The 20,944-nt window shown below is 41.3% G+C and overlaps 1 protein-coding gene across 1 annotated transcript in view; it reads left to right on the top strand.

Moving 5' to 3' along the window:
* The window catches only part of KALRN (kalirin RhoGEF kinase), a 545,114-nt gene that overhangs the window by 347,786 nt on the left and 176,384 nt on the right, over positions 1–20,944 (top strand). Inside the window, exon 10 of the mRNA XM_058195145.1 lies at positions 19,071–19,193. Coding sequence (XP_058051128.1) covers positions 19,071–19,193 — 123 coding nt within the window. The remainder of the gene's footprint in view (positions 1–19,070; positions 19,194–20,944) is intronic.

The following is a 20,944-nucleotide window of genomic DNA, read 5'->3' as shown; positions in this document are numbered from 1 at the left end:
ATTTTTTAGATCCAAAATTAGTCAGAGAAATTATAGTGCTGTCACTGGACCTGACTTACTAAACCATGTGTTTTTTGCTCTTAGGGAATATCTAAATCCAATCCATTAGTTTTTGAGTTGATACAGTGTGGAATATTATAAGAACTTCTGCAAGGGAAATGACAATCTACGTATCATGACACCTTTGCTCAACTTTTGTATTTATGTGGAACATCATGATACACATTAGTCAATAGTAATGCCCATTTTATGACTTTGGTGGCATCATGCCTTGGATGCCATTAATTATAAACCATGGTAATTAATGCACAAACATTTCCTGTGGGAAAAAATAGTGAAAAAATAGTGAATCTTGATATAGAATCAGAGAAAGTATCTGCCAAATAAAAAAAAATATATGGAGCTTCAGCTAGGGCCAGCCATTGATTAATCTTGATATAGAATCAGAGAAAGTATCTGCCAAATAAAAAAATATATATGGAGCTTCAGCTAGGGCCAGCCATTGATTAAACATTAGTTTACCTCTTTATTGTTTATTGCTAGTAATCAATATAGTATTTGGAATGCTTAAAGAATTTGATAACATCATTTCAAAGTTTGCTTTAGTCTACTTTTTAAATTAGATTTATGTTTATTTATGTGTATGTTTGTTTACTTATTGCATTTACATGGTCGTCCATCTCACAGAGTGACTCTGCCTGGCATACAACAAGGCTATAAAATGATAAACATATAAAAAAAAAACATTACAAATGATCATTTATCTACTGCTAGTTTCAATTAATTGAGTCATGATGGTTGATTTATTATAATTACTTCTTTTTTTTATTAACTTTACACAGGCATTTAAATATAATTCCATAGTATCTATTGGAAGTTTATTTTCATAGTAACCAAACACAGCAGAACTTTGGAGGAAAGGGTTTGAAAAGGTCTAGTCTAGCCTAGTCAAACCTAGCCAAACTTAGCCTAGCCTAGCCTAGTCTAGCGAATCCTGATAAGTTCAATAGAGCTCACAACAAATATTGAGCCACCTAATTCAGCTCACTGTCTGCTTCAGCACCATATCTAATTGTAGTCAATACTGGATATTAGAAAAAATAATATTTCCTGTTTTGGATCTGAATCAAATCTTTCCTACAGCAAACTTAGGAGCAATGTAGCTCACTTGATTAGGACACTGGGCTGACGATTGGCAGCTCACGTTCAAGACCCAGTTGGTTCTGTGTGGTGGGGTGAGCTCTTGTCACTTGCTCCAGCAACTGCCAACCCAGTTCAAAAGCAGGTGACCCCAAATAGATAGATAGGTACCACTTCAGTGGGCAACTTCACAGGAACACAAAAGGAGCCCCTCACTGGGTGTCCCCCGGGCAATGGTGATCCTGTTACCATGGAAGCACTTCAATGCTGTCAACACAGAAATATAGTATAGTACTGTAAACTTGACATTGTATTGTCAATTATATTGTATAACCAGAACAGCTTTAGCACACAAATACTTTTGAAGTCTGAATTATGCCTCAGCTTTCAGGTTTCCTGCAGTCTTCCCTCTTTGGATTTAAGATATAGAAAACTGTCAAATGACGTATAATGCAACTTCTGATTTCCGGTTCTATTTCTCATTTTGGTCTTAAGTAGCTTACACTCTCACAGTTTACTTTTTGGTCTACAAAACTGCAGTACAGAAGTACTAGTACTTTATTTTAAAGCATGGGTCCCCAACAGTGGTAGGATTCAAATAATTTAACAGCCGGTTCTCTGCCCTAATGATTTCTTCCAACAACCAGTTCACCAAACTGCTCAGAAAGTTAACAACCGGTTCTCCTGAAGTGGTGTGAACTGGCTGAATCCCACCACTGATCCCCAACCTGTGGGCCGTGCGGGATTTGCAACTGGGCCGTGGAAACAGCCAACGGGCGAGTATGCATGCACACGCATCCTCACTTGCCTGAGTAGTGGGAGAACGTGCACGCTCCATTTAAGTGAGCAGCAAGTGTGCATAAACGCCACTTGCCCAAATGGAACTGTGCATACTCGCTTGCCTGCTGTTCGCTCAGAACCAGCCCCTCTCCGCCCCGCCCCCCCCCTTGCTGGTCCACAAAGTTGGAAACATTGGGGAAACATTTTAAAGGATTACTGTTTAAAAGTTATGATAAAATAATATTTCTGAACTGTTTCTGAACTTTGTTTTGAAAGCATAGTATATCATACTATTATATTATACCGTATTTTTCGGAATATAAAACGCACCGGAATATAAGACCGACCTTAGTTTTTGGGGAGGAAAATAAGAAAAAAGCTGATTGGCAGGTGGATTGGCCACCTGGAATACCCCCAATCAACTGTTCCCAGAGGTGAATTTTAGCAACAGGTTCCTTGGTTGTGAGTTCTGGGCCTTGCTTTTTTTTTTTTTTTTCTGCCTCTGAAACTCTGTTTCAGAAAAAACTTTTCTGCCTCTGACAGCCTCTGAAACAGAGCTTCAGAAAAAAAGCCTCCGAAGCTCTGTTTGGGGCTTTTTTTCTGAAGCTCCGTTTGGGGCTTTTTTTCTGAAGCTCCGTTTCTGATGCTTTTTTCAGCCTCTGAAACCTCCATTTGAGAAGCTGGGCAGGGCTACATTTGGAGTATAAGATGCACCCAGATTTTCACCCTCTTTTTTTTGGGGGGGGAGTGCATCTTATACTCCGAAAAATATGGTAATAGACATTGTTCCCGCTATGGCAATTTTTAAAATTATCACTGCTACCTTATAGTAACTCCTTTCCTATTCTTAACTGTCTTCTCTTCCCTTACTATTAGGAAGTAGGTGTTCACATGTGGTAGTGCATATGCTAAGCCAATATGTAACAGTGAAGCCAATATTGATTCAACAAACCTGGCAACCATGTCTTTAATCCTTTCTAAATGAAGGAAATATCCCTTGTTTCTCTAGAATACAGTGACAGATGTTTGTATTTTCAATTACTATATTGATTCAGTTCTAAGACCTTCACACTAATCTTGTAATAACATATTCGTGTCTTTGTAGACATAAATGTCAGAATGTACATATTACAATTCATACAACTTCAGATTTCTGCCCCTGGCTTAACATCTACATTACGCAGATGTCTATGTTACAGTAGTAGCAGCTATAAGACCAAAAGAGTAAATCTGCCATTCATTTTTCAGATGTATGAGAGTTTTATTGTCTCCTTTCCCTTCAACATACACTGATGCAGGATCAGTTCTGCTAAGATGCATATCAATTGCATCCTCTTTTTTCTGTGCTATGGCATCCTTCCTCCTCTGTAGGTACAGTAGAGCTAGAAATAATAAAACCTTTAAATAAAAAAGATTTATTTAAATATTCATTTGTGGATACTTAAATTGCTTTGAAATGGCTCCTTTTCACCCCCAGCTGCTGTTTCAACTGCTTGGGTTATTGGAGAAATCAATTCCAGCCAGTAATCTAGGAGAGGATGTCTAGGGTCGTTATCTCCTCTCCCCTTAAGCTGTTCCTCCGATCTCTTCCCTTCGTTTCTATAACCTTTTGCTATAACTTAAATTCTTTTCAAGAATGTGGAAAGAGTTTGTTCCCTTTCTAGCAACAGTTTTTCCAGATTCACTCAAGCTGCCTTTCTTTTTCCGTTGCTAAGAATACCCTTCCTTAAATTCCTAATTGTCAGCTGTCTGATTCCTTTCCTCTCTTTAGAATGTCCAAAAACTGTAGCAAAAGAAAGCAAAGGTGCCAATAATAATAGGGTGCAATCCCAAAACAACTGGAGCACCTCTTGAACACCATCGGCATTGACAAACTCACTATCAGTCAATTGCAAAAGGCAACTTTACTTGCAACAGCTTACCTCCTGCAATGATACCTTTAACCCTGTCAAACCACATCCACCTATCCTGGGACATTACGAAGGACTCAATAGGTGGCTAAAAATACCAAATCCAATCTAAACATCTGGCTGACTGTGACCATAATAGCCACATATTAATTTTTTATGTAACAGGAACAAAATTAACAGATCATTTTTTTTTCATTTTGCCCATTCTTTTTTCCCCTCCTATCCCTGTATCTCTCCAGAGCTAGTCACCTTTGCCACAGTCGTGGGGGTCTGGAGGTTCTGAAGGATACCCTTTGTAACCATTTATAGTGGACCAATTAAAGCTTCCTTCTTGGCCAGGGAGATGGAGCACTGGTTGACTCAACCACCAATCTCTTTCTTTTCAGGGTTGTGGGGGTGGGAATTCCCTCACATCACCTTAAAATGGTCTATTGCAGTTGAGGAGGCAAAATTGATCACTGCAAGGAAATACCCTTAAATGAATTTATTCTTGAAATAAAACAATGCTTATATATAAACTGCATAAATGGGAATAATTTCATTTTTATGTCCTGAAAAATTCCACAGGATATTTTTGGAGAGCACATTATTAACTATCCATTTAAATAATTTGATTTGAACTTTCATAGTAAAGTAGCCTGAAATTATAATTTTTCTCTCCTTCTCAGAATTGCTAATCAGAACAAATTGCTCTGCTTCATGCTTTAAAGCAGTTCTAATTAGAGAGTAACAATCTCTTTCTTTAAAAACAAAATATCTGTGTATCAGGCTACATGGTGAGGATCTTGTGCATTTTAAAATAAACATTTGTAATGCAGATTTATTTCCATGTAAAATTGTAGTATCTTCATTATGAGGGAAAATTATATGCTCGCGGCGGTTTTTCTCTATCAGGTTCGGAGGTTATGGGGGAGGAGTGTGTTCCTATCTGTGAGGGTGGTTCGATCGACACGGTAAGCGGGAGAGGCAGGTATGGCGGAAGCGAGGGGTCATATCAAGTTCCGGGAGCGCGTGCTCGATGTCTGAAAGCGATCACGCGCTCCGACCCCTTGGACTTCTCCCGTTCCCCGGATGGTCAGGATCTTCAGAGCTTGGGCCTTTGGCTGATGCTGTGCAATGCCCGGTCCGTGGTGAACAAAGCCCCCCTTGTTTGTGACCTTATACAGGGGGGTTCCGCGGACCTTATGGGCATTACGGAGACCTGGTTGGGCACTGAAGGGGGCGTACCCCTTGTTGAGATGTGCCCGCCGGGTTTCCGTGCATTCCATCAGCCGAGGGCCCAGGGTAGGGGTGGGGGGGTGGCGGTTGTGATTAGAGAGAGTCTAGAGCCGAGGGAGACCACTGTACCTCAGATTGCCGGGTGCGAATCCCTCTTTGTGAGATGGGGTCGTAGGTGTCAGATGGGTTTGCTGATCACATACCTGGCTCCTTGCTGCGTGACAGCTGCCCTGCCCGAGCTCCTGGAGGTGCTGGCTGGGGTGGCAGTTGAGACCCCCAGACTTTTAGTCATGGGGGACTTTAACTTGCCATCTTCCGGCTCGTCATCGACAGCAGCCCGGGAGTTCACGGCTTCCATGACGGCCTTGGACCTGACCCAAGTAGTTGATGGCCCTACTCACATTGGGGGTGGCACTCTGGACTTGATTTTTCTCTCTGGTCAGTGGTTGAGAGATCTGGACTTAAAGGAAATAGTCATTGAACCTTTGTCATGGTCAGATCACTCTCTTCTTCGCCTGGACTTTCTGACCGCCATTCACCACTGCAGGGAGGCGGAGCCGACACGTTGGTTCCGCCCCAGGCGCCTGATGGACCCGGATGGGTTCCAGACGGAGCTTGGGCCATTTCCTGAGGGTCTGGCTCACGGCTCGGCTGAGGAACTTGTTGCGGCCTGGGAACGGGCCGCGGCGGGGGCCTTAGACCGGGTCGTGCCTTTGCGGCCTCTGACCCGGCGCAGGTCCCAACCGGCTCCTTGGTTCTCCGAGGAGCTGAGAGGGATGAAGCGCCAGAGAAGACGCCTAGAGAGTTCCTGGAGGTCTAGCCGTTCGGAAACTGATCGGACACTAGTGAAGTCCTATACTAGGACTTACCTAGTGGCATTGAGGGAAGCAAGGCGTAGCTACGCCTCCTCCCTCATTGCATCGGCAGATAACCGCCCAGCCGCCCTGTTTCGGGTGACTCGCTCCCTCTTACACCAGGGGTAGCGGGATGACCCGCTGCAGGGACGTGCTGAGGAGTTTAACGGTTATCTATACGATAAAATCATTCAGCTTCGGGATGGTTTGGACCAAGATTGCGGTGATGCGGGTGAGATGCTCGAGGGTGGTCTTGGCGATATTGTCTGGGATGAGTTTGACCCTGTGGCTCCTGAGGACATGGACAGGTTGCTGGGTAGGCTGAATGCCACCACATGTTTACTGGACCCGTGCCCCTCCTGGCTGGTGCTGGCCACTCAGGAGGTGACACGAGGCTGGCTCCAGGCGATTACGATCGCTTCTTTGGTGGAGGGTGTCTTCCCGGCCGCCTTGAAAGAGGCGGTGGTGAGGCCCCTCCTTAAGAAGCCTTCCCTGGACCCGGCTGTTTTAGGTAATTATCGTCCGGTCTCCAACCTTCGCTTCGCGGCGAAGGTTGTAGAGAGTATGGTGGCATATCAGTTCCCCTTGCACCTGGATGAAACTGTCTATCTAGACCCGTTCCAGTCCGGTTTCCGGTCCGGTTACAGCACGGAGACGGCTTTGGTCGCGTTGGTGGATGATCTCTGGAGGGCCAGGGATAGGGGTTGTTCCTCTGCCCTGGTCCTATTAGATCTCTCAGCGGCTTTCGATACCATCGACCATGGTATCCTGCTGCGCCGGTTGGAGGGATTGGGAGTGGGAGGCACCGTTTATCGGTGGTTCTCCTCCTATCTCTCTGACCGGTCGCAGTCGGTGTTGACAGGGGGGCAGAGGTCGGCTCCGAGGCGCCTCACTTGTGGGGTGCCGCAGGGGTCGATTCTCTCGCCCCGTCTGTTTAACATCTACATGAAGCCGCTGGGTGAGATCATCAGTGGTTTCGGTGTGAAGTACCAGCTGTATGCAGATGACACCCAGCTGTACTTTTCTACACCGGACCACCCCAACGAAGCTATCGAAGTGCTGTCCCGGTGTCTGGAGGCCGTACGGGTCTGGATGGGGAGAAACAAGCTCAAGCTCAATCCCGCCAAGACAGAGTGGCTGTGGATGCCAGCATCCCGGTACAGTCAGCTAAATCCGCGGCTGACCATCGGTGGCGAGTCATTGGCCCCGATGGAAAGGGTTCGCAACTTAGGCGTCCTCCTGGATGAACGGCTGTCTCTAGAAGATCATTTGACGGCCGCCTCCAGGAGAGCGTTCTACCAGGTTCGCCTGGTACGCCAGTTGCGCCCCTTTCTGGACCGGGATGCCCTATGCACGGTCACTCACGCACTCGTGACATCTCGCCTGGATTACTGCAATGCTCTCTACATGGGGCTCCCCTTGAAGGGCATCCGGAGGCTACAGTTAGTCCAGAATGCGGCTGCGCGGGTGATAGATGGAGCCCCTCGTGGCTCCCGCATAACACCCATCCTGCGCAGGCTGCACTGGCTGCCTGTGGCCTTCCGGGTGCGCTTCAAGGTTTTGGTGACCACCTTTAAAGCGCTCCATGGCATTGGGCGGGTTATTCTGGGACCGCCTACTGCTACCGAATACCTCCCACCGACCCATGCGCTCTCGTAGAGAGGGTCTGCTCAGGGTGCCGTCAGCGAGGCAATGTCGTCTGGCGACGCCCAGGGAAAGAGCCTTCTCTGTGGGGGCTCCCACCCTTTGGAACGAACTACCCCCCGGACTCCGTCAGCTTCCGGACCTTCGGACCTTCCGCCGCGGGCTTAAAACATACTTATTTAATTGTGCAGGACTGAGCTAGATTTTAAATTTGGTTTTAATTGGGTTTTAATTGGATGTTTTAATTAACGGGCTTTTTGAATAAGTTTTTTAACTGTTTTTATACTGTATTTATATGTTTTTAAATGCCTGTAAACCGCCCTGAGTCCTTCGGGAGATAGGGCGGTATATAAATATGATTAAATAAATAAATAATAAAAAAATAAAACAAAACAAAAACCCTCTGATGATCGCGGGACTGAGCAGAGATCATCAAAACCCTTTAAAAGTTTTTTTTTTAAAAACCCTCTTCAGTCGAAGGGGGGAAAAAAACAAGAAAAAAACAGGAGGTTTTAAAAGCCTCCTCTGAGGATCCCAGAGGAGTTTCCTGATTCTCACAGGCTTTTAAACTCACTTTTTAACGGCCCCCACTTACAAGAGCCCCCACCCATGCCCAACCAACTCACTTACCTATAATTACTGCTCTTTTGGGCTGGCAACGCCATGCTTTCTTCAGCTACTGAAGAAAAAAAAAGCATGCTTTGACTTCCTGCTTTGCTGGCTGAGGAACTCTGGGATTTGAAGTCCACAATAAAATAAAATAATAAAATATTTGTGCAGCTTTCTGAGATTTGGTGTGTTTCTGTAGTGTTTCACTCTAACTACACAAACACACAAAATCTCAGAAAGCTGTATCTGGCATTTTGTGTGTGTGTGAGAGAGAGAGAGTTGTGTGTGTGTAAAGTGTGAAAGTTGGTTTTTGAGCTTTTTGTGGCTGTGTGAAGTGTGAAGTGCAGCTGCTTTTACACGTGTGTGAGTCTGTTGTGTTGTGTTGTGTGTGTGTGTGTAAAGTGTGAAAGTTGGTTTTTGATGCCTCTTATTGTTTTTTATACTTTGTTTATTATTTTTATTATTTATTGTTATTGGCCACGCCCACCCAGTCATCTGACCACCAAGCCACGCCCACCAATTAAGCCACGCCCACAGAACCGGTAGGGAAAATTTTTAGATTTCACCCCTGATGTGTATGTATATATTCCTTGTATATAAACCACTATTTGAAAGACAAATCTCTGTTTACTGTATTTTGCTCCTGGGTTGTCTCAAAATAGTCACGCTGTGCGCACTCTGACAGTACTGTGATGGTTTCAGAAAAGCCAAAAGCTTGGTGAAATAACAGCATGTTCACTATTCTCCTAATGCTGTATCTAAGAAGAGTAGCTAGGCTGGTTCGGACATTGATACCTTGGAGAGGTTGACTGTTCCAGAGTGATGGTGTGATAATGGAACAAGCCAGCTTCCACCAGCACCAACTCACCCTTTTGCTAATATCTCAAGGGAAAAGTCAAGTCTCTTTCAACCATTTACTTTACCTCTAAGGATTCATTATCATCATTAGGTCCTGCGCAAAGCCTATTGGGCAGCAAGTGTTTTCCAGAAGTTTTGATCATTTGCAGTGTAATTTGCAGGAAATGAGGCCGACCTCAGAAAACTTGGCACCAAATACTTAAGGAAGATTTTAAGGTTATTAATGTCCCTTGGTCCTCTAAGGATTGTTAAAGCGAAAATTCTTTGATTTTTCTAACTGTATATTAAGGCAAAGGAGAGCAGAAGTTTATTCTTCCTGATAAAGGGGGATTGTACAGATGTTCTAATATGGGATGATTTACAAATCATTCTCCTCTTTTGCATCTTTTGAGGATAATTGCAGGGAGAGGATCAGAAGATTTGCAGTCTTCTTGCTAGCGGAGTGAATGGAGGGTTTGAAGTCCATTTCCCCAGCACGTCAGGAGGTTTCTGATGATTCTAAGATTCAGACCTTAAATTTGGCACCAATCTGACTTCAAATCTATTCAGATTTCAGTAAGAATTGATACATTTTAGCAATGTTCATTTGTACACAAGGCAGTCTCATATTCCATAATCCAGTTCCAGTTGTCTTTCGTCTGAGTTAAAACTTGTTCTTAATTGTATGTGAGAACTACAAAAATCTTGGGGTTTTTTGATGTATTGCTCCTATACAGGCAGTCCTTGATTTATGACCATAATGGAGCCCATATGTTTGATTGAAAGTCACTGTAATTGTTAAGTGAGGCACCCATGTGACCAGCTCACTTAACAATTGCAATCTGAGCTCTCCCTATTGAGATTTTTAAATGACTGTGTGGGTCATTGAGCAACCACACAGAAGTTCCTCAACAGGGTGGGGGAGGCCTAGCATCCACAGGCATGTGGAAATCTGGCAGGAGCTGGGAGGCATTAGTCAGCTGAGCTATCCCAGTGGTACACAGATTGTCTCCCTGTCGCACCACACCAGGTTCACTTACCTTTCCATTGCCTTGCTCCATCTTGACTTATTCTTGGGATGGTTTGGAAGGCTCCTTCTCCAAATTGCATTGTGAAAATAGTGTGCACTTTGCCTTTTCTCCTCTGGAGAAATAATGGCTAGCAAAGCTAGCTCAGTGCCTTTAGCATTTTATCCTCTGGGATCCAACTGTTTTGCTAGCCTCCTTCTCTTCTCCAGAGGAGAAAATGCTAGCAAAGACACCATTCTGAAAGCCTCTGTTCTGCTTGTAGCCACATGGACTGTAGTTGTGTCAGAAATGAACATTGCCCTTCTCCATATTGGGAAGTATTGCAAATGGCAGATACAACTAAGCCAAGTAATCTAGCCTACACTTTTCTTCTTTTCTTGAGAGTATTATTTCAAAGTATTGGTTGACTATGAGAGTCAATAGGGGTTGGTATTTATGCAGCCATCTACTGAAGACCATGGTTTATTGTAGACTAGAATAAAGAAATAGAAAATGAATTCATGGAAGCTATAAAGAGAAAAAAGAGCAGATATGCAAAGTGAAAGCTAAGCTGAACTGTGAATGGAGATGTTGTGGTGTAGAGTTAATGAATATATGCAGGGGAGAGGAGATGTAGGTTTAATTATAAACAAGAGGTCTAAAGTGTATGTCAGAAAGTATTGATCAGTGTCATCCAGTCAATAGGATAGTTGCATGTTATACTCCAACGAATGGTGATAATGTAAGAACTAGAGGTGAGTCTTTTGAAAAGCATGTTAAACATGCTGAATTAATGTGATATGGAGAAAAGAGTTACACTCTGTTAGGTTTGTTTGTTTGTTTATTCATGTCAGGAGTATCACAATTAAAATAAGGCGTACCATATGACAATATGACATAAAATATAAAATAATGTCACTCTCTTAGGTGACATGGATAGATGAATAGAACAGTATGGAGAGGTACAGTGAAAGGTGTTGGTGTAAGATAGCTTTAATTTGATTTTTCTTTTAATTCTTGCCTTTAATTTATTTCCTTTTTGTGGGTTTGCATAATATTGCAAAGGAAATAGTACGATTGCATTAATATGTATAGCAAAATTAGGGTTTTGCTAGATTCCTTTTTTAGAGGAGGAGGAGGACGGAGTGAGGGAGTTGGTTTTCATGTGGAAAAATATATGAATTATCTTATTTGAACATTTGGGGTTGGCATCTTGGCCAGTGGGTGGAAAGTCACTCTGGTTGTTTGTAATCTCAGAACAAAGTAGAGCATAAAAATATCAGTGTGATGTAACGTGACAATTTGTTGAACGCAAAGTTCTATGTCTTTGGATGATTGCACCATTTGGGCCACAATAATATCTTAAATCAACATGGAAATTATAAAGCAACCAATTTCTCTACAAAAACAAAAACTTCTCCAACTCTTTCATTGCAGAGGAAGCAATAGGCATGATTATATGTCGATGCAAACAACACTCTTTCTATCTTGCTGTGCAGGAAAGTACATTTATTCCGTTATTTTTAGCACTTTGAGCCACCTAAAATTTGAATGCCTTTCTCTTAGTAATGATAACTTCCATTTTTAAATATCTAATACTTCATCCTGCTGTATTAAATAGTCAATCTACCCTTAATAATATAATAATTGAAACTGACTGGGGGTTTATTTTATTTTTTTCTATTTGTAATTTGTAGTACAAGTAGTATAATTAAGTACTTAATCAACAAATTAGGACTTAATCAAGAGAAAATATACCAGATTGGTGGGTTTTTTTAAGCAACCTGGAAGAAGGGGTCAAAGTAATTCAGATAGTTCATGGTCATGAATTAATCCATGATAATAAAATAAAGTGTTTCAAGAAATAAGACTGATTTAAAATTAGATATTAATAGCACATTACATCCTAATATGTCCTTCCACATTTGTATAGTGGTTAATAATACGTTTGTGTACAAAACTGCTTTTGAGAGATACACATACACATGTATGTATGTGTCAAAAAACCACACATACATACAATAAATACACATACACATGTACATAGCAATACACGTAGATATAAAAACCAAATAGCACAGACAATTTTTAGCAGATGAATATATTTTAGACTATTGGTGAGCAGACTAAGGTTTTCAGTATCATTTGGTTTCCCATATAGCTTGCTTCTTACTGCAACATTATATTGCTAACAATCGGAATAACACACCTAGAATTGAACAAATCCAAGCCCAGAAATTGAGTATGAGAACTAAATTGTAGATCTCTCTCTCTCTCTCTCTCTCTCCCCCTCCCTTCCCTCCCTCTGTCTCTCCCTCCCTCCCTCCCTCTCCCTTCCCCTCCCTCCCCCTCCCTCTCTCTCCTTCCCTCTCTGTCCCTTCGTCTCTCCTTCCTTCCTCCTCTCTCCTCTCCCTCCTTCCCTCCTCTGTCTCTCCCCTCCTCCCTCCCTCCCTTCCCTCCTCCCTCCTCTCTCTCCTTCCTCTCTCTGTCCCTTCGTCTCTCCTTCCTTCCTCCCTCTCCTCTCTCCCCTCCCTTCCTCCCTCTGTCTCCCTCCCCTCCTCCCTCCCTTCCCTCCCTCCCCCTCCCTCTTTCTCCTTCCCTCTCTCTGTCCCTTCGTCTCTCCTTCCCTTCCTCCCCTCTCTCCTCTCTCCCCCTCCCTTCCCTCCCTCTGTCTCTCCCTCCCTCCCTCCCTCTCTCTCTCTTTTCATTTCAACCATATAATCAGAAAACAGTGGTTGATTTTGCTTTTGTAACAAGTTTTGTTAATTGTTTTTATGGTTAAAGCTTTAGGAAGCTCCATAGAATTGTAGGATGAAACTATTAATTGTACAGCAGAAAGACAATTTATAGAAAAATGAAACATGCAGATTGGATTGCTGGGTTTTAGTACCTCCTTGCAGAAGGACCCTGAGGATGTTTCTTGACTCAATGTTGGCGAGAGAATAAAGGGAAATGATTAAGTGTTGCAATTGCCTCTGCATTTAATTTTATTCCATAATTTCATTTTGTTGAACAAACAGTGATCAATAAATTTGCGAGTTGCTCTTTCCTTCAAGGAGAAAACAAACTGTCTGTTCGGTTTTTATAGTCTCAAGCGCTTATTATGTATGTGAGAAAAATCCCTAAATATTATAATGGAAAGGAGAAAGACACAATATTTGGAAAGTACTTGAGACAGCTCCTGGATTACTTCCTTTATGATACCTTGATGAACGTATCTTTTCTTTTATGTACACTGAGAGCATATGCACCAAGACAAATTCCTTGTGTGTCCAATCACACTTGGCCAATAAAATTCTATTCTATTCTATTCTATTCTATTTATACTTTCTAGAAGAGCATAGTAAAGGGAGTCCTCAAGTTACATCAGCACTGTTACTGACGGTTCGAAGTTACAACAGCACTGAAAAAAATAACTTGTGACTGTTTTTCACACTTATGACCATTGCAATATCCCCGTGGTCACATGATCAAAATTTGGATGCTTGGTAATTACTTCATATTTATGACAGTTACAGTGTCCCGGGGTCATGTGATCCCCTTTTGTGACCTTCTGACAAGCAAAGTCAATGGGGAAGCCAGATTCACTTAACAACCATGTTTCTAACTCAACAATTACAGTGATTCATTTAACAACTGTGGCAAGAATCATTGTAAAATGGGGCAAAGCTTACTTAAGAACTGTCTTGCTTAGCAACAGAAATTTTGGGCTCAATTGTGGTCGTAAGTCAAGGACTACCCGTACGTGCAGAGCGACACATGTCTATTTTTAAAGACATCATTGAGGAAAAGGGGACCTTAAAGGTTGCATTTGTAATTGGGCAATTGGTAAAGAAGGCAGAGAAATCTTGTGTGGTACCATACAAATGTAATCACTTTCTTTTTTGTGGCAAAAACTCTGGAGGTACTCCCTGATTTTAGTTTTTACCTATTTTTGTTTTAATTCAATGAGGCTACGTTTTACGCATGGCACAGTGGTGAAAATTTTTACTTTTTCATTTTTAATAAGAAATGAGGAAAAGACACAAATATTAACTTCACTATATCACTGGTGACAGCATAATTTAAGTTTATTAACAAAACGTGTATAAATCCGGTATAATATATTTTAATATTAATTGCTTTTATGGTTGCTCTTTGCCCATTACAAATTTAGGATGGGCAGCTATACAAATTAAAGAAATAAATATATAGATTAAAAAGCAGGGAGGGGGCATGGAAAAAAGGCAAATCAAAGAAATCTTACAGAATGATTCCATAGGAGATGAATCCTGAATGAAGAAGGCCATGAACCCTACTCTTAGCATCCATATATGTACATATATATATATAAATGAAGTAATAAAGGGAGGAACGGTAAATTCAATCTTGTCTGGAAAATCTAAGCAGATTTATGATACATCTCAGAAATAAATTAAATTTACCAGGATCATTGTGGCAGACAAAAGAAGAGTGAAAGACAACATGAAGCTTGTTTCTTGGAAGTAAAGTAAAGGAACTTGATGAGAAAGAAAAAAAAACCCCACCATAATAAGGCAGCAGAATGATGATATGGATTAGCATGAATGCTTTTCTCGGGAATGCCTAGGGAAGAACTACTGCGATCACTTGGATTGCTTGGCTGGTTATGAAAGACTTCAGATGAAAGGGTTTGTAAGGGAGAGATGTGGTATTGGTAAGCTAATCATTTCTGCTGAAATGGACAGGAATCCTGTGGACCAACACTTAATTGTATTTAACTGCCTCAATGGCAGTCGGTTGGTTTCCCTGACATAATTAATTTATTTCCAGTTGGATTAGTTTATTCTTCTATTATAAAGAGTAGGCCTAGTGATATACATGTGTACCAGCGCTATCCTTGTAAAAATGCCGAAACATCTGCTAGTAGCCATGTTAAGGAAGTTAAAGTTTGACAAAAAATACCAGCTGTTCTATTATCTGGCTAATTCTGCCAGTGCCTAGGAGAGAAAAAGATCCATGTAAATATTTTGAAATTTTAATTTTGTTTTCCACTAATATCGTACACACACAATGTGACTGTTGTACACACCAAATATATCCATCTTCTATTCCTTTTTTAGAATAAGCATTGTTATATAAATTGAAGAAAAGAAGAGAGAAGAAATGGACAAAAGAAACTAAAGACAGGGATAAAGAAAAAAAGATAAAGAATTCTAACTAAATCCAGACTGACCCAAAGTGAATCCTATTACTGATTCCAGTTTATATCAAGAGCAATCGCTATACCTCACCATTTGTTTTATCCACATCCATAGAGCAGTCATTCATTCTCGACCCAAACATGCTTTTCAGAAATCAGTTCTTGCTGCATTTAACTTACTGTTATGCTTTTACTGATACAAAGTAGGCAGAAGTACCTCTTATACACAGACACTTTCACTTCCTTCAACATTGATTCATTCCTCACAACAAATCATATATTAACTGCCAGCAGAAGAATATTCCAGAAGAAAGGAGGCTCTTCTCCATGACCACCTACCAAAATTCTTTGGCAGAAGGGATCCGAAGTAGACCTCTTCTGCTGGAACTAACAAGGCAGGATAATCTCATTGGGGCGAGAAGCCCTGGAATAGCAGAACATCCCAGAAGCCCTGGAACAGCAGAACACCGACCCCAAATAAAATTTCAACTAAATTATAAGCCTCTTCAATAAAAATCCCCCCTCAAATAAAAAATTGTATACTTGGAATTCAATAAAGCATTTGACAAAGTAGACCACAACCTTGGTAAGCTAGAAAAATGTGGGATAGACAGCATCACCACCAGATGGATTTGTTACTGGCTGACAAATCGCACTCAATGTTAAGTCCTCAATGTAACTACATCTACATGGAAGGGATAAGCAGTGAGATACCCCACAGTTCTGTTTTAGACCCAGTACACTTCAATATCTTCATAAACAATTTAGATGAGGGAATAGAAGGAAATTTGCAGATGACACTAAGCTAGCAGGAATAGCCAGTATCCCAGATGATAAGCTTAAGATCCAGATGGATTTCAACAGACTTGAATACTGGGCCCTAACCAACAAAATGACGTTCAGTGTAGAGAAAAGTAAGATCTTACATTTACATTCTGTTAACTCAGTTCAATCCACAGTTCAACTCAGTTCAGCAAGAACTCATCAAGAATTTAGTTCAATCCTGAGCTACAGATATTCTCTTCCTTTGAAACCCAAAATATGAATTCAGTAGAAAATAATATTTTGGTTATAAACGTATTTTATCACAACAGATATGTGGGATGTGACTTTGACTCAAAGTACAGTACACCAAGTGGTGTGCAATTTTCTTAGGAACATTGTCTTCATGTACCTAGTCTCCAAATACAACAAATAGCTGCAGTACCAAGGATAGCTCCGAAGGAAGCATTTTCCTTCAATAAGCTTTGCAAGAGTTCTGTTTCTTTAATCCACCCTTTGCAAGCCAGACAGCATACCCATATATGGAAATAGATTATCCTTACCTGCTTGGTGCATTTCTTGACAGGGTAGAAGTAAATAGCACAATAGGCATTAGGTGATAGGAACCTGAAGTGTTTTCAACTTTGCACAACTTCTGGCTTTGGCTCAGGATCTAGTCCAGGAGCGTCAAACTCACGTTGTCACGGCGGCGTCACATGATGTATCAGGACTTTTTTCCTGATTGCTAAACCAGGCGTGGCCGTGGCCAGTGCATGATGCATCCCGCCCGCAGGCTTGGAGTTTGACAGCCCTGATCTAGATGAAATTTTCAAACAGAAGCTTAGGTTGCTTATCTTCCTTCTTCAAATTTAAAACTGAATGCATGACATAAACAAGAAGTAATGGTTCCCTCTTTGTGACTATGTGAATTTATTGAACAGTCACAAATGCAGACAAATACACATGTCCCAGGATATTGTTGCAGGATCCAATCTGGGTTGTTCATTGGGACCAGAGGTTTTGTCTTCTGAGCTTTCGGACTAATTCTTGAGCCTATTTTTAGGGAATTTCTCTCTAGCCTTATTGAACAGGTTTTATCCCTTTCAAAAAATATGGTCTCCCAATTTTCACCTAATGCAAGGCAAAAAGACTCCCCAATGACTAGTAGGATGGTAAGGGATATGTCAATAGAATATCTACAAAGCTAGTCAGAAACTATCAAATCATCCATACTGTTGAAACCCATGTTCAAATATTGGCTCTAAGATACAGTAGATCACTGGAACCTCACATTTCATAGCAGTTCACTTCTTTGAAATGTGACGTGGTTTTTTTTATAATGTTTGCTTTTCTAAAATCTAACAAAGATGTAGGGGATCTTTCTATGTTCTAGTACCACATTGACACACATACACACACACACACACACACATAGCATTATAATATTTTAAACAAATGTAACAGGTTTTTAAAAGTTTTAAAATAAATTTGTTTGATGAAATATATCTATAGCCTCCTGCCTTTCTCCAAATATCCTAAAAGTATTTTGCTTGAAAAAAGCTGGATGGATTTATTTTAATATTGGTAATTAGAAGATATTATTCAATAAATGTTGAAATCTTACACTGCTATTCACTGCTACAGTGATGAAATTCACTAGCTCAGGCATTTACTTTGACATTGTCAGTAGCCACCCACACACTCCAGGCTCATGGCTCATGCCCACCTCAAAACACAGGTGAGCACATTTCTGAGCACCTCCGTATGGACCCACCTAGCTCTTGATAATAATTCTTGGGAATAATTGTCAATATAGAATACTATGGTTTTCTGATACAGCATCGAATGTTCATTTTGTTTTGTATCATTTGCATTTATGTTGTATTAATCCTTTTAAAAATGTGAATATATGAAATATTTTTGATGTTAAATGATTTTAGCTTGATGATAGATTTGCCACTTTGTTTTTTAGTCCCTAAACAATGGAGTACATTGACTCCTGATATTATTTGAAAAGCAAGTGTATTATAATGCTATGTAACATTGTTGTTCTGTCCCACCCCCCCACCTCAGTCAGGGAGGCACGAATGATGACTTAATTAGCCGGCAATTCAGTCCACGGCAGCTATCAGCTCTGGCAGCAAACTAGCGAGCGTCTGCCAAGTTTCTCTGTTATCTTTTCTTGATGCTGGCGAGTCAACCAGGAAACCAGGAACAAACAGTACTTCAGCTCAAGTTCTCTCTAAGCAGTTGATTTGTTCGCCTCGGAGTAGTATAGCAGCCCCTGCTGTTTTTATACCCTGTCGGGTGTGGCTCCGTTACTCAGCATTTCCTGGGCCTGCCCCACCCCTGCTTCTGTTGTTCCTGCCTCTCCTGTCTATGAAACCTAGGATCCAACCAGGACTGATTGTCCTCAGTTGGGTCTGGGAGCATTGCCTGGGGGGGGAGATACAGGAGACAGAGGCCTCGTTATTTCTTCCACCTGGCCTGCCTTTGGCTCCTGGAGCTGAGCCAGAGAGGCCGGCCCTGCAGAAGGGAGCCCTGGCAGCCCTTCCCCCTCACTCTCTGAGTCACTCTCTGGCAGGGGGCCAGGCCCGGGGTGTGTGTGCTGGAGCTACAACAATTGACAACCATAGTAACACACACCCAGTTCCACAACTTACATTTCTACTGTTCTTCCAGTTCTGAGTTGAGCTATTTTGCTGTTGGAATACATGCTCGTGCCCATGTGAGCTAAGTTGATGGATATCTAAGTCTTTATATCCAGGAAAATAGGGCAAGAGTGTTCATTAATTTATTTATTGCTGTTTTGTTTTTTAAATTCTAGTAAGAATAGTGCAAGTTCATTTTTCTTTCAAAGGCTGGGCTTGTTATCCAGAAATAAACAGATGGCTCGAATTCAGGGGTGATACTTAATCAATGAACAATGAAAAAATATTTTGGATTTGATTGCATGAAGCGTTGAAGAGCATGGAATGTAAATATAGACAATTTATCAAACTATTGTCAATCCATTATGAAACAGTATAGTTTTTAAGTGGTGTCCAAGGTAAATGGTAGTGTGCTGAACAGCCAAGAATAATAAAATAATAATAGATTCTCCTCCTCCTCCTCCTTTTCCTCCTCCTCCTCTGTCTTTGTTGTTCAGGTCCTGGACTGGATTGAAAACCATGGGGAGGCCTTTCTTAGTAAACACACTGGAGTGGGGAAGTCTCTTCATAGAGCACGAGCTCTTCAGAAAAGGCATGATGACTTTGAAGAAGTAGCACAGGTAAATATGTGAAAGTTCTATGTATGTTACTGTAACAGAGAATACCTTGGTAGCGCTATTGTGTGTTTTCTTTCAGTCTTGGGAACTTTGTGGTCTCAAAGACTGCTGGGGCATTCCTTACTAAGCATATGAAATAAACAGCATGTGGAGATCTGAGGACTGAAATCCATTCGCATCCCAGATCCCATAGATCTAGGAAATGGCCATAGGAACCAGGATAATTTAGTTTTGCACTTCGAGACATGATGAAGAGGTGGTTGGTGTCAAAACAGTTTCAGCGTTCAAGGATAACATAATCTCAAACTTTTTTTGTGAAGGGAGAGGGGAGGGGGGTTGGGGGAAAGGGGAAAAAATTTTTGTAAAACTTTTTGAATAAAAAAATATATCTTCTTTTCATCCTGAGTTCTGTATTGAGTATATCATTTATATGGCGATTGTGAAAATACTTCCAAGTCAATCTTGCCAAGAATCTCCAAGACTTTTCAGTTAAGAAAAATATATAGTTTTGGCACTGTTTGGTAATGGCTCTCTAATCAGCTATTTCTTTCTCTTTTCATCACACATGGAATCAATTACAGAGACTAAACTAGACCAGTAGCAGCTAAGGAATGTAATAGAATCCCAAAGAGATCAGTATAAGGAATAATCTGTATTATTTAACACCTACAGTATTTTAATTTCCAATTTAAAACTATCATTTTTTTAAAAGATTATTTGAGGCCTTCAAGTTAGCCTTGACTCCTGGCAAATACCTGAACATGTCCTTATAGTTTTCATGGCAATATTTCAGAAGTGAGTTACCATTGCCTCCTGGGCATTACAAGTTACTTCAGATCAGTTCCAAATTGTCTAATTTCCCAATTCTAGAGCAAATGCAGAATTACTTTTATTGAATGTTTTCATGTTGGCTGAACAAGGTGAGAGGAGGAGGAGGAGGAGGAGGAGGAGGAGGAGGAGGAGGAGGAGGAGGAGGAGGAGGAGGAGGAGGAGGAGGAGGAGGAGGAGGAAACTTTATATCTCATTGCTGTCAACTTAGCATTCACCCTGTGTGTCCTATGCAAAGCTTTGACTAAAAGCAGGCAGGCAGAGAGACAATTTACAAGTCCCTGGTCTTTAATTGCCTTATTGTAAATTACTCATTATAGCTTAGGAGAGATAATCTCTTCCAAGGAATCATAAATCCAAGAGAGATACGTTTATTGCAGTAAACAGTTTTTGCTAAGATAACAATGAATATATAGTCGCAAAGCTGGAAAACACAGTTCTCTGAAAAACAGGTAACAGATTTAATGCCGGTGAGGGAAACTGGTCCAAGATCAAGTTGAAGGTCTATCTAGAAGGTAAGGAACAAGAAGAATGTGGAAACCAAAAGATGCCGAAAAGTAGATCAAAAAGCAGGAGAGTTGCTTTCAATAAACCCTGGAGAACATTCTTATATAGCCAGAATTCCAGGCTTTGTCTTCTTAGGATAATAGTTACTTTTTCCTTTTGTGGAATCATGTATCTCCAATTCCAGGTTCTCTTTAGCAGGCAGCATGTTTCAGGGTCTGCTACTCTGCCAAGGTGAGGATCCAAAATCTTGATATCGGCATCAACAATCACCTATGAGCCATGGTGACGCAGTGGTTAGAGTGCGGTACTGCAGGCTACTACTGCTGATCACCAGCTGCCGGCAATTTGGCAGATTGAATCTCACCAGGCTCAAGGTTGACTCAGCCTTCCATCCTTCCGAGGTCGGTAAAATGAGGATC

The sequence above is a fragment of the Ahaetulla prasina genome, chromosome 1 (genome assembly GCF_028640845.1).
Source record: "Ahaetulla prasina isolate Xishuangbanna chromosome 1, ASM2864084v1, whole genome shotgun sequence".
NCBI classification, from domain to species: domain Eukaryota; kingdom Metazoa; phylum Chordata; class Lepidosauria; order Squamata; family Colubridae; genus Ahaetulla; species Ahaetulla prasina.
This window is presented reverse-complemented; position numbering and strand designations above follow the sequence as displayed.